The 15,146-nt window shown below is 31.4% G+C and overlaps 1 protein-coding gene across 1 annotated transcript; it reads right to left on the reverse strand.

Moving 5' to 3' along the window:
* Positions 1-1,185: 1,185 nt before the first annotated feature.
* On the reverse strand, positions 1,186-14,868 carry LOC132743708 (frizzled-like; the record flags this gene model as incomplete). The annotated part of the gene is made up of 2 exons (XM_060732266.1): positions 14,716-14,868; positions 1,186-1,689 (listed from the first exon to the last, which is right to left on the reverse strand). Coding segments are annotated over exons 1-2 (556 nt in total), but the record flags the coding sequence as incomplete, so codon positions are not given.
* Positions 14,869-15,146: the final 278 nt, after the last annotated feature.

The following is a 15,146-nucleotide window of genomic DNA, read 5'->3' on the forward strand; positions in this document are numbered from 1 at the left end:
CTTGACAGATGTAAATACCACACGGCGGTGCTTGTTTTTAAAACTTTAAATAACATGGCACCGACTTATATGACAGAAGTGATGACTTTATACGACAACAAAATATATAACTTAAGATCTAGGTCACGAAAAGATATTGTATTATGGACAAGACCTAAAACAAATTATATTAAAGACACATTTTCTTATTATGGCATGAACATTTGGAACAATATACCTTTAAATATTCGTAATGTTAATAACCTTAAATGTTTTAAAGAAAAATACAAAGCATATCTTGATGTTCATATTAATGAATGAGTGAGTGAGTGGGTGAGTGAGTGAGTGAGTGAGTGAATGAATGAATGAATGAATGAATGAATTAATTAATTAATAAATGAACGAAGGAATGAACGAACGAACGAATGATGCGATATACGTATATGTTTAAACAAATTGTAGAGTTTCTGTCGAAAGTATATGACTTGTATTATTCTAAAAATTACATATTATACATTCATTTTTATACCTATGCATGTCCTGTTGTTGTTGTTGTTGTTGTTTTCTATTTCAGAAGGCCACATTGGAAATAAGATATATATGATTGTTATTGTATGTTCTTAATGTGTAAACTTCATTAAGTAAAGATATTATTATTACTTTTATTATTATTATTAACAGGCACAATCTAACAGAGCCTGCAAAACTATTACTTGTCGCCGTTATTGGTGTGTTCTGTAGGGAAATGTAGGGTAAAACAAAGTGCGCGAATGATCTGAAATTTTGCACAAAGATTAGTGGTCTAAGCCTACATCAAATGGTACATTTATCTTGAAAAAATATTTTCAGTCCCATCGTGTCAAAAAACCTCAGTGGAGTCCCTTTAAAACGAAATACATTTCCGAACATGTCTTTGTTGTAATTTTTTGGAAAAATATTAGAAGTGCGGGCGAATTAAAGTATAAAATATATGCAGTCTTATTGGTTGTAGTCAATTTTAACAGGACACATGCTATTATATATATTTCAATTAAACCATAACGTTAAACAAACATTAAAAACCCGTTCACTAACATTTTGCTCCTCCAAAACCCTCGAAACGATGGAAAATATGACTTTGTATGTAAACTACTTTACAAACTTTTATTCTATCTTACTTTATTTGAGAAAACTAGTTTGGGTATTGTGCAAACTTCTGTTTCTTACCTTCTTTAGATTCTTCGGAAGTTTCGTCAATATAATTTGGGTAGATTATGGTTGTTGTGTAGACAGTCCCGCCACTTTTTGAAAGCGTATCATTGGGTGTAATACAAATAATATTATCCTTGCTATCCGAACGGGGGTACTGTCCGCATTCTAGTACAGGAGGACGCTTTTTAACGCTTTTTAAAATTTCCCGACATTTTTTAGTAACGGCCTCTTCACAATATGATTGGCATACTTTAAGTAAACTGTTATATGTAGTACAAGGAGGAAAATAAATAAAACACAGTAATTTTTCTAGGCTTTTGGAGCATTTAGCGTCAATTAACGGTTGAAAGTCTAAAAACTCAGCCTTTGCCTCTTCAATACTTTGATGCCCGAGCATATTTGGGAATGTTGAAATATTATAAAACGACAGAATAACCTCACACACACCGTCCCTTCTTTCTAATGGAGTACATTTCGACGTAAATCCATCCAAATAGGTTTCATCCGAATAATCGATATCTGAAATCGCATTATCAAAAAACAGTACCAAAATGCACAGTGACACAGGTTTAAAAACTAGATTTATTTGAAACATTTTAGCCAAATATTTAATATAATTCATACCCTAAATATCACAATGATTTTCGTATCCAATGATGTTACAAGAAAAGCATTGATGCAAAGCATTAAAGGGCGTCCAAGCAAGAAATGCAGCAAGTGAAGATGAACTAGTAGACATATGATGACAAGATATTCTTATAAACTACCAGAATTGTTTATTACTTATGAATGAGCGGACGAAAGACATTGTTCATTATGAACTTTGATTGGCATGCTAGAGATCAAAATATTACTTGTTATTTCTTTATGATCGTGGTTATTAATACCAACGGATATACATGTATACAATCATTTATAATCCATATGTGTAACGCATGATCAACACGTACCACACTTGTGTAATTGTCCCATATTATGTTATCGCTGTTAGCGAAGACCCCCTCTTAAGGTATCTGTTCACACTTACTAAAAATATGACACTGGTTATATAACCAGGTTGATTATGTTGAGCATAATTGTTTATTATACAATAATTGTAATATCTATTAATTTTAATTACAAAAATACTGATTTTATGAATATTGTTTTGTTTTTTTTTGTTTGTTTTTTTTTGTGTGTGTTTTATGTGCTATTTTAATACTGTGCTTTTATGTTTACTACTCTTTTTTTATTAAAAATGTAAAATAAATTTTAAGAATTCAATTGTCATATTGACCGACGATTATAAGTCAAAACTTGACTGGAAAAAGTCAGTAAATTATGGTTTATCTTTCAATATATAATATTGTTTATTCTTAAACCATGTATTTGTACATTTGTATTTTTTTATCATTTTTTAAATTATCAATCAATTGAATTATTCATAAAATCTAATTTGTAACTTTGAATAATTCCTCGGCATCTTTACTAAACAAGAATAACAAATTAAATAAAATGTTTCAAAGTTGATAGTGTCATATTAATACCATAAAAATGTACCCTTTTCTCTATTATTGTACATATTTATTGTTTTTATCTCATATAAATAAAATGAAACATGCTATTGTTATTGTTGTTTTTTTTTTTCGAATTGTAACGATATCAAACATCTACTCCAAAACCGGGAGAGACCGGACAATAAACGTGTGGTACTATTCGCCGGTCACTAGTAAATCCCGGTCAAAATAGACCGGGAGAGACCGGGAATTACCGATAGGAGTGATAAATAGATATATCTATACATAGATTTTCGGAATATTTAGGTCATCAACTGATCATTCTACGATACATTTACAACAATATAAACATACCATGATAACCCAATGTGTACTACAAAATGATAAATAAAAAAACCCAAAGAGCGCGATTTATTGACGGAAAAGGTTATTTCATTTGAAAATGTTTAAAGAAAACTTTGCATTGCGAAATTCTCCAGTTCGCAGTTCATTGTCACATATCGCGCATTTCATTATTAATTAATAATCAAGCACCCTTATACCGATCGGAATGATCGGCTTTTATTATGACAATCGCAACTACTCGGCCCTTTCCGTCAGTCTTCGGATAAGGACCTCGAACACAATAGTATGAATACACAGAACGGATGCGGTATTCTGGTCTAACCTACGCTAAGAAACTAAACATGTAAACAAATAGTAATTTAATGCTGGGAGTTGTTGACAAGTTTATTTCCAATAAATGTAGTTAAAATCCACCAAAAATAAGTGAATTCATAGGTACAAAAGCAAACAAAACATTATTTCTATATTTACTAGTATGGCTGTAGAAACCGAAAGTACAAAAAACCAACCTTTTGACATTTAGTCGGATTTGTTCAAAATTGAACATCAGTGGGCATATTTAAATTACAAATTGTTGTCAGACATATTTTCAAGCATAAGAGTATCGGAACAGACATTAGATGTCAAATTTTACATTCATTTTACATTATCTCTGTTTCTGTTTACATTTGTAAACCACGTGGTAGAACTATTTTCAATCCGTATTGTTTCCGAGGTTAATATTACAGATAATAGCCGAGGCAGTTCCGAATGTTATTATGACCGACTAAAAGGCTCGAGAAGTTGCTGTCGCCCTTTCACAAAATCTGATTTCATTCCATAAAAGGCGCCGCGCTTCGGCGCGGACGCCAATAATCCATTTACAATCCAGGTAAAATCGCTGTCTGATATTTTCTAGGTATTCGCAGTTTGTAACACAACCAACACATAAACGCGTTCAGTAAAACTAACTAACGAATCGAATAAAGAAATGCTCAAGACTTGCCCAATTATAACCAATATTGTTCAACAAATAACAAGCAAATTCGTTGAATTTATATCCCCCGCCGAGTACTGGTAATTATTAACACAATAACTGAATACATAAGGCTTTATTTATATATTAATCATGGCATAAACAGTAATATTCTTTGAACTTGATAAATATTCAGGGCAATAACAGAGCCATAACTTTGTGTTAAATAGTAAAATCTGGAAATGCCAATGAGATGTATGCATACTACATAACTAATCAAGGGCCATAAATCTGAGTTATAAGTATCTGACTGGAACAAGGCGACTATATGCACATCTCATCTTAGTATCCCAAAAAGTTTCATTGCATTCCAGCCAGTAGTAGCAGAGAAGTAGCGAGGAAACAAATATTTTTCTATATGGATACTGCATAACTAAACAAGGGCCATAACTCTGAGTTAAAGTGTCTGACCGGAACAAGCCGACGATATGCACATCTCCTTCTGGTATTGAAGGTTCCCATAAAGTTTCGTTGAATTCCAGCCAAAGTAGTTGCAGATAGTAGCGCGGAAACGATTTTTATTCCATATGCATACTGCATAACTAATCAAGGGCCATATCTCTGAGTTAAAGTGTCTGACCGGAACAAGCCGACGATATGCGCATCTCATTTTGGTATTGAAGGTTCCCATAAAGTTTCGTTGAATTCCAGCGAGTAGTTGCAGAAAAGTAGTGCGGAAATGATTTTTACTCTATATGCATACTGCATAACTCATCAAGGGCCATAACTCTGAGTTAAAGGGTCTGACCGGAACAAGCCGACGATATGCGCATCTCCTCTTGATATTGATGATTCCCATAAAGTTTCGTTGAATTCCAGCCAGTAGTTGCAGAGAACTACTCCGGAAACGATTTTTACTCTATATGCATACTACGTAACTAATCAAAGGCCATAACTCAGAGTTAAAGGGTCGGACCGGAACAAGCCGACGATATGCGCATCTCCTCTTGATATTGATGATTCCCATAAATTTCGTTGAATTCTAGCCAGTAGTTGCAGAGAACTACTCCGGAAACGAAATTAGGACGGACGGATGCACGGACGGACAGACGGACGGAAGGACGGACGGACGGTCGGACGGACGGACAACGCCAAAACTATATCCTCCTCCCGATTCCATCGCTTTTGAATATTGCTTTCAAAATAATACAGGAATAACTGTAGAATTGGTTTAAAATAGAGCATTCTTAGATTTAAATTTAATTTTATAGCCCATTATGCCAAAGCAATGGTTTTATTTCTATAATTCTCAAACACTTTTTTACTTCGGTGTACTTTTAACTACCGAAAAAGTTACTCATTGGCCGATGACCAGACATACCTTGTTCATCTGTTATTTTTTGGCAATAAGTGGAGCTGTAGTGAGTTGGTATTTACTATGGAAGTCAAACTGCTACTTTGTTTACATTTTGCTACTTTTATGGCAAAAATATTTACCATCTATCGCTACTTTATTCAGGTAAAAAACATTAACATTCTTTTAACGATATTAAAACATTAAAAATCATTTAAGTAAAAACAAAATATTTATTTCGAGGCATAATGTGCCTGTAAGCGAAATTTAGCATACTGTTACTATTTATGTAATTTAAAATGTAATATTCCTTAAAATACACTAAACAATGTTTAGTATCTTTAGTAAATACATGTATTTTTGAAATCGAATATTTAATGGATGTCAAAATTGTAAATCAAGAAAAGAGAAACAGGTTATTAGAAAAATATAAACATATGGTGTAAAAGAAAATTTAATGAAACATTCATTCTATTCAGAAAACGAGTCTATTTTCAGAACTAAATATATTGTAAAACCCACACTAAATGACACATACTTTTGGCCAGTAAAGTTAAAGAGAAAAACTCCGTGTAGTCCATTTAAGAAGTAAGCAAATCACCTCAATATACGGATTGCAGTTGCAACGCTAAAAATGTGAATTATATGATAACAAACAAATCACCTGTTAATTAATAGCGTTCTTTTGAAAAACATGATGAAGACCTCCTAATGAATGTTCCACCTGTGAATTCGGTGGACAGTAAATAAATAGATTTTAATTTATTGATTTTTTAACTTTTAAAAATCAATTAATTAACATGACGCGTTTCGTACAAACAAGTCTATATGTTATAAAATATGTTTCATTTTTAGGCATTTTATGCCTATCAATTGTGTTTTTGTTTGATAATATCAAAATAAAATTTGGCTTTTTTTACGATTTCTTAAGCTTTGCTTATCCTGTATGTGTATCTACATGAAATAATTATTCAATTAAAATTTCTAACGTTTAAGGAAAGAATCTAAAATATTCAAAGTAACAAAATCCGGGGAAATATGGAGTCAAAAATAAACTCTTGAATTTCATGTTTTGAATTCGGTGCAGGTTGCATACTGTCTTAATTTAATTGGTAGGCAAATGACAGAAAAGAACGAACACGGAACTCGTTTGCCTAAACTTCCCTTTCTACGACTTTTATATTTTATGTGCGCGTGCTTCCTTGACCGACACCTGTCTTACATGGAGACTTCCTGCATTCTTTTTCCAATCTTCTTATTGTTTACCATTATGTTTCATTCAGCTATTTTTAAAGAGACAAACAACGCACAAACTATTTATGGCATGTTTTTTCAATAATCATACAATGCAATAGATTGTGATTCTGTACTTTCGATTAAGCCCTTATACTAGGCCTGGAGGAATCCTGGCATTAAACTCATATCTGCTAATTAAATGCTATAACAACTCCAACTTAGAAATTATTACATTTTATTGAAACGCGTATATAAATATAAGCATGCACGAAAAGTAATTAAAAGACGAATGTATTTGACAAATTAAAATGACGTTAATAAAGTCCTCGTACTGTAATCTTACCAACACTTTTTTTTTCAAAAGTCTGGCAATAATAAACAACGGATATTTATAAAAGCATAACACCTATTAATATGCCAAGTATGATAAGATCGGTACTAGGGTTTAGGGGAATCTCACCATAGAGTAAAACTTTGCTAAATCTTTAAATATTATCTTTAACTTAGTTCCAAACTATACCTAAAAATAACACTTCACTGAAAAATAATTGAACATTCACAAAGGAAGAACTAGTATGTGTTCTAAAACTTAACCCATTTTTAATGACTATAAATCGAAAATGTTCGATACATTTTCCGGATAATTTATTGTCGATATATAAGTTAGAAATTAACAATAAAACTATAGAAAAGTTATTGAGCGTTATACGAATATGTTTACAGTTGCAAGTTCAATTCCTTAACAAACTTTTTTTCAGATTTCTTTCATCATTTTAAATATTATATGCAACATTGGCGATGAATAATTTGTTTAATTTCTTGTTTTGTTTTCCAAATCTATATAATTTATAACTTCAAGCTATAAAGGAGGTAATAGAAAAAGAAATATAGAAAATAACGTTTCCTTGAAATGTAAACCTACAATCTTAAATTTATAAGTGAAAATCTTTAATGCTTGTCACTGAGGCTAGTTAGGCATATGCTATGATAGTAACCTAAAGTAAAATGTGGTCAAGCGTTAACGTAAGAAGGTGACTGCCTTAATATACATGTGTAAACGGATTGTACATTCAAATTAGGCGAATGAATATTCTACCTTTTACGTTTAACTTACTCAGAATTGTCTAGGAACTTCTTCTGTACTAAGCCTTTTTGCCCTACGCAGTTTGCGCATATGCGGGGAAATACTACTTCCGGTCCATTGTTCATAGCAACGGACCGCCTCGTTAAAAGGTCGATAAGAATGACTGCATTTCTACCCTGAATGATAACACAATGGACGAATAATCTTATTCAAGTAATTTTCTCAAGTGGAAAAAAATACTATAATGATAACTTCAGAAGAAAATGGCATAAATCACTCAAGGTCAAGAGTGCATTTGGCTCAGTTCATAACAATGTCTGCTTTTTTTCATACACAGCAAAAATATCATGGGACATCAAACTATTTAACATGCAGTTTTGAATTCAAAAATGTTATCATGAAACATTTAGATTTGCGATTAGAGGTAACTATGAACTAATTCATATAATAAAAAATATGAATTCAGCGAATACAATATTTTTGTGGCAGAAGATATTTTTATTTAAAGGAATTCCACTGAGGTTTATAAGCCTAAAAACATTAAATTTTAATTTTTCACATAGTTAAACATGAGCATTTAAAACAGAAATATAAGAAAAATATTGTTAAGAAATATACAAGAAATACATTGCAAGTCATATGTTTGTGCTATTTTCAGTCCGATCCGAGTGAAAAGCGTTTAAACGCTTTTCGATTTTTGGTCATTTTCACTATTATAATAATTATTCTGGAAAACCGGAGCGAGCTAATGATCTGAAATTTTGCACACATGTTATAAGTATAGATCTACATCAAATGGAGTAAAAACCTCAAAAAAAAATATTTCCAGTCCCGTCATGTCAAAGAACCTCATTGGAGTCCCTTTAATGTTAAACGGCGGTAAATAAAAAGCAAAAGCATACTAGAGAAAAAATGAAACAAACAAGAACAGATAAATACAAACATGTCCAAATTGCCAACTAAAAACAATAAAATTTAAATATACTTTTCCTCACTACAAATATTTTAAATGGCAAGGTTGGCAAATTAAACAAAATATAGATCAATTATGATAATGTGTTCAAACGTTAAAATTAAATAACGTTCTTTTAGCACATATTTTGTTATTTATTGTAACAGTTATTAGTCAATTGATAAACCATTCACCACAGGTCGCAGTCATGGTTTAAAACTTATGAATAGTTAGCATATAACTACATTTACATGTTATGTTCTTAATGCCAGTTTTTATCACTACTTCCTGCGACGTTACCTCTATCCCGATAAAAATCATATTACAATTAGTGTATGCATATAACATTATTCATTCCATGATGTAATATTTTCGGGCTTTTATTTAATCTGTATAGACTAAAATTAAGTTGTATGCGATGTTTTATACGTGCTTTATCGTTTGATCTTCATGTATTGACAAAACACTGGCATGCAAACAAGATATTTACTTGATAAGTTTTATTACGGAGGATACAAGCATGTAAAGCTTAGAAATCTGACAAATATTTGTGTTTATCTTTACAATGCAACAATTATTGTCCCTTACATGAGTTTTACACAGCTATCATTTTAGACATCTTTTACAATTTCTACGCCCATTAATTGCAATAAACGTTAAACACTTAACGCAGGTGCTGCAATGGACTAATTAGTAAAATGTTTGGACTTTTATTAGAGTCATTTAGATAGAGTAAGACAAGTTAAATGAACCTTAAAATAATATTGATTACTTCTATAAACATGCAAACATGTGAATTATATAGTTTTATGAAAGGAAAACAGTTTTCTTACAGGACATAATTGGAATATTTTTTCTCACTAACCAGATAGAAAAATCTTTAAATGTTACTAAAAATAGCCTTGTTGGAAAATCTTATCTCACATGGGCTTATCTCACACTCAACGTGCAGCACTTCTAAATAATACGCGATTCACTCCTATTTTAACAAAAATGAAACGTCAAAATGTATTAAAAAATTGTGAGCTAATCTATTGAATTGTCTACGGAATCAAAATAGATTGATATTAACTTTCACACTGCATTGAGTCCTACTCTACCTAGATCCGCCCTTTTCAATAACGATATGTTACTAAAAATAGCACGCTTTAAAATATCGAAACATTCTTCGTAAAATCGGATATAATGACACTTTGCCTGAAAAACATTCATGTTTCTTGTTATGATAACGATGCTTCTTGACGACGAATCTCATTTTGATATATTTTAATTGAATATTCGGCCAAAATAACCGAAAAAGTAGAAAAATCTTTGCAAACGGTAAACGCTTTTTTGTCAACCATTGAAGTATGGACTAAATTCCTTATAAACAGTTATATTATGGCACTTTCCGTTTTTAATATCGGTGTGTTTTATCATGATAACCTTGCTTTTTGATGAGGGATCTTATATGAATTTATTTTCTTTACATTTTTCACACATAAACTTGGTCAGAAGAATTTTTTGCGGACGTACATAATGCTTTTTAATCATAGAAAGTCAGGCTCCTAAGTCCCGCCCCCTTTTCAAAACTAGGTACGTTGTAATGCGCGAAAATTTAATGTAAAGCTCCGATCAATTCAATCACGCTAACATTGTGTATCAAATTGTGAGTAACTGTTACTCATAAATTGCACAATTAGTTTATTAATTGAACTGTATACACATGATATGACACGTAGGGCATTACTGAACCGATATACACAGTTGGTCATGATTCCTTACCCTTTGTAGATGCTAAACAACAAGTTTGGTGCAGTAAATGCATTTTAGATCAAATTTAGCATGCAAGTGTACAGTTTTACTTCTTAACAGGCATTTCGACACCCACACAGGTGATCAATCTATGACATGGTCTAATCTAGGATATACGACAGTAGTTAAGATATTTTAGATACTTTAGTACATTATTGTTTATTTGATGTTCTACACAAAAAGGATATTTAAACCATACATGAGTGTACTGTTAAGAGAACAAGTCATCCTGCTTAAATAATGCTTAACTTTATCTTAACACTTCATCCGAAACATTTCGAACATGACTTTGTTTTTACAATAATAGTGAAGTGAAACACCTGCAAGTGCTTTTTTGAAACTATGATTAATTTCCATAATAATTTTATGCCAATGGATTTCAACTCGTTTTTTGTCTTTCAAAAGCATTCTGATATGCCTAATTATAAACAGTATATCAGCATGAAAACTCAGTTTTTCTTATTATCGCCACATGACCCTTATTTTAGTAGTTCTAACACTTCCTTCGATACATTTGGTAAATTGCTTCACCTAAAAACACCTGCACGATGTGTGCCGTCTTGTATTTTTGTTGTTAAAAGTTGTTATAATAATTAAAAATTAGAAACTCCTTTGTTTTACCAGATGGATTTTATGATTATGTTAAACACCTTTTAGGTTTTAGTTTTAAGACTAATTGGATACAACAATGATGCGCGCACATGTATTTATGTAGGACATTTGTTTGTCCATAACTAATTGAAATTAATGTGTATAAGATATCAGATTTGGATAAATAGAATCTATCATTGGGTTTGATAGAGGATAGGGAAATCCCAACCCGAGGGTTATCGGTTCCATCGGGAACGAGCCTTATTTTTCTAACCCACATTGACACACAAATATCAGTGAATCTACTTGCTACGCGCATTACAACGTACCTAGTTTTGAAAAGGGGGCGGGGCTTAGGCGCCTGACTTTCTATGATTAAAAAGCATTATGTACGTCCGCAAAAAATTCTTCTGACCAAGTTTATGTGTGAAAAATGTAAATAAAATAAATCTATATAAGATCCCTCATCAAAAAGCAAGGTTATCATGATAGATCACATCGATATTAAAAACGGAAAGTGCCATAATATAACTGTTTATAAGGAATTTAGTCCATACTTCAATGGTTGACAAAAAAGCGTTTACCGTTTGCAAAGATTTTTCTACTTTTTCGGTTATTTTGGCCAAATATTCAATTAAAATATATCAAAATGAGATTCGTCGTCAAGAAGCATCGTCATCATAACAAGAAACATGAATGTTTTTCAGGCAAAGTGTCATAATATCCGATTTTACGAAGAATGTTTCGATATTTTAAAGCGTGCTATTTTTCGTAACAGATCGATATTGAAAAGGGCGGATCTAGGTAGAGTAGGACTCAATGCAGTGTGAAGGTTAATATCAATCTACTTTGATTCCGTAGACAATTCAATAGATTAGCTCACAATTTTTTAATACATTTTGACGTTTCATTTTTGTTAAAATAGGAGTGAATCGCGTATCATTTAGAAGTGCTGCACGTTGAGTGTGAGATAAGCCCATGTGAGATAAGATTTTCCAACAAGGCTATTTTTAGTAACATTTAAAGATTTTTCTATCTGGTTAGTGAGAAAAAATGTTCCAATTATGTCCTGTAAGAAAACAGTTTTCCTTTTATAAAACTATATAATTCACATGTTTGCATGTTTATAGAAGTAATCAAAATTATTTTAAGGTTCATTTAAATTGTCTTACTCTATCTAAATGACACTAATAAAAGTCCAAACATTTTACTAATTGGTCCATTGCAGCACCTGCGCTAAGTGTTTAACTTTAATTGCAATTAATGGGCGTAGAAATTGTAAAAGATGTCTAAAATGATAGCTGTGTAAAACTCATGTAAGGGACAATAACTGTTGCATTCATGTAAAGATAAACACAAATATTTGTCAGATTTCTATGCTTTACATGCTTGTATCCTCCGTAATAAAACTTATCAAGTAAATATCTTGTTTGTATGCCAGTGTTTTGTCAATACATGAAGATCAAACGATAAAGCACGTATAAAACATCGCATACAACTTAATTTTAGTCTATACAGATTAAATAAAAGCCCGACAATATTACATCATGGAATGAATAATGTTATATGCATACACTAATTGTAATATGATTTTTAACGGGATAGAGGTAACGTCGCAGGAAGTAGTGATAAAAACTGGCATTAAGAAAATAACATGTCAATGGAGTTATATGCTAACTATTCATAAGTTTTAAACCATGACTGCGACCTGTGGTGTACTGTTTATCAATTGACTAATAACTGTTACAATAAATAACAAAATATGTGCTAAAAGAACGTTATTTAATTTTAACGTTTGAACACATTATCATAATTGATCTATATTTTGTTTAATTTGCAAACCTTGGCATTTAAAATATTTGTAGTGAGGAAAAGTATATTTTAAATCTTATTGCTTATAAATTTTAGGCTTATAAACCTCAGTGGAGTTCCTTTAAAAAAAATATCTTCTGCTACAAAAATATTGTATTAATTTCGCTGAATTCATATTTTTTATTATATGAATTAGTTCATAGTTACCTCTAATCGCAAATCTAAATGTTTCATGATAACATTTTTGAATTTAAAACTGCATGTTAAATAGTTTGATGTCCCATGATATTTTTGCTGTGTATGAAAAGAAGCAGACATTGTTATGAACTGAGCCAAATGCACTCTTGACCTTGAGTGATTCATGCCATTTTCTTATCATTATAGTATTTTTTTCCACTTGAGACAATTACTTGAATAAGATTGTTCGTCCATTGTGTTATCATTCAGGGTAGAAATGCAGTCATTCCTATCGACCTTTTAACGAGGCGGTCCGTTGCTATGAACTATGTACCGGAAGTAGTATTTCCCCGCATATGCGCAAACTGTGTAGGGCAAAAAGCTTAGTATAGAAGAAGTTCCTAGACAATTCTGAGTAAGTTAAAGGTAAAAGGTAGAACATTCATTCGCCTAATTTGAATGTACAATCCGTTTACACATGTATATTAAGGCAGTCACCTTCTTACTTTAACGCTTGACCACATTTTACTTTAGGTTACTATCATAGCATATGCCTAACTAGCCTCAGTGACAAGCATTAAAGATTTTCACTTATAAATTTAAGATTGTAGGTTTACATTTCAAGGAAACGTTATTTTCTATATTTCTTTTTCTATTACCTCCTTTATAGCTTGAAGTTATAAATTATATAGATTTGGAAAACAAAACAAGAAATTAAACAAATTATTCATCGCCAATGTTGCTTATAATATATAAAATGATGAAAGAAATCTGAAAAAAAAAGTTTGTTAAGGAATTGAACTTGCAACTGTAAACATATTCGTATAACGCTCAATAACTTTCTATAGTTTTATTGTTAATTTCTAGCTTATATATCGACAATAAATTATCCGGAAAATGTATCGAACATTTTCGATTTATAGTCATTAAAAATGGGTTAAGTTTTAGAACACATACTAGTTCTTCCTTTGTGAATGTTTAATTATTTTTCAGTGAAGTATTATTTTTAAGTATAGTTTGGAAATAAGTTATAAGTAAGATAATATTTAAAGATTTAGCAAAGTTTTACTCTATGGTGAGATTCCCCTACACCCTAGTACCGATCTTATCATACTTGGCAAATTAATAGGTGTTATGCTTTTATAAATATTCGTTGTTTATTATTGCCAGACTTTTGAAAAAAAAGTGTTGGTAAGATTGCAGTACAAGGACTTTATTAACGTCATGTTAATTTGTCAAATACATCCGTCTGGTTGTTTTTTTTTTATTCTTTAATTACTTTTCGTTCACGTTTTTATTTATATACGCCTTTTAATAAACTTAAATAATTTCTAAGTTGGAGTCGTTATAGCATTAAATAAGCAGATATAAGTTTAATGCCAGGATTCCTCTAGGCCTAGGATAAGGGCTTAATCGAAAGTACAGAATCACAATCTATTGCATTGTATGATTATTGAAAAAAACCTGCCATAAATAGTTTGGGCGTTGTTTGTTCTCTTTTAAAATAGCTCAATGAAACAATATGGTTAACAATAAAAAGATTGGAAAAAGAATGCAGGAAGTCTCCATGTAAGACAGGTGTCGGTCAAGGAAGCACGCGGACATAAAATATAAAAGTCATAGAAAGGGAAGTTTAGGCAAACGACTTCCGTGTTCGTTCTTTTCTGTCATTTGCCTACCAATTAAATTACAAATTATAACAAGCTAAACTTAATCTATCCCATCTAATTAATATAATAAACGACTTACCTGCGTTCAAATAGCTGATAAAAATAAAGATGAAAAACCACTTCAAAGCCATGATTACTCGATATGATTGTTAAATTTCACACTCAATCCGACATATTACGTTAAACGAAAGTCTTCACCAAAGACGAATTAATCTGCAGAGTATCTTGTTGCGCCGCTCGATAAAATCCAAGTGAAAGACTAATATGACTCTTAATATCAACCATATGTAAATGCCATTTCCTTTTGAATTTGGCATTTCCTAGCAATTTATTATTCATTATTATGAATAAAATGCTCTTCCCATATTGAATAATCACATTCAGCAAATGAAAATAATTGGGTGCGTTTTATAATGTCATATCTTGTTGATATTTCAATTTTCAGTCTGCATCTAGGGGTGTCACGTTTATGTGTTTGAGCGGGTGCGGTCAATGTTTAGCAATTGGCAA

This window comes from Ruditapes philippinarum, unplaced genomic scaffold (genome assembly GCF_026571515.1).
Source record: "Ruditapes philippinarum isolate M1 unplaced genomic scaffold, ASM2657151v2 ctg9258_1_1_1_1, whole genome shotgun sequence".
Taxonomy (NCBI): Eukaryota; Metazoa; Mollusca; class Bivalvia; order Venerida; family Veneridae; genus Ruditapes; species Ruditapes philippinarum.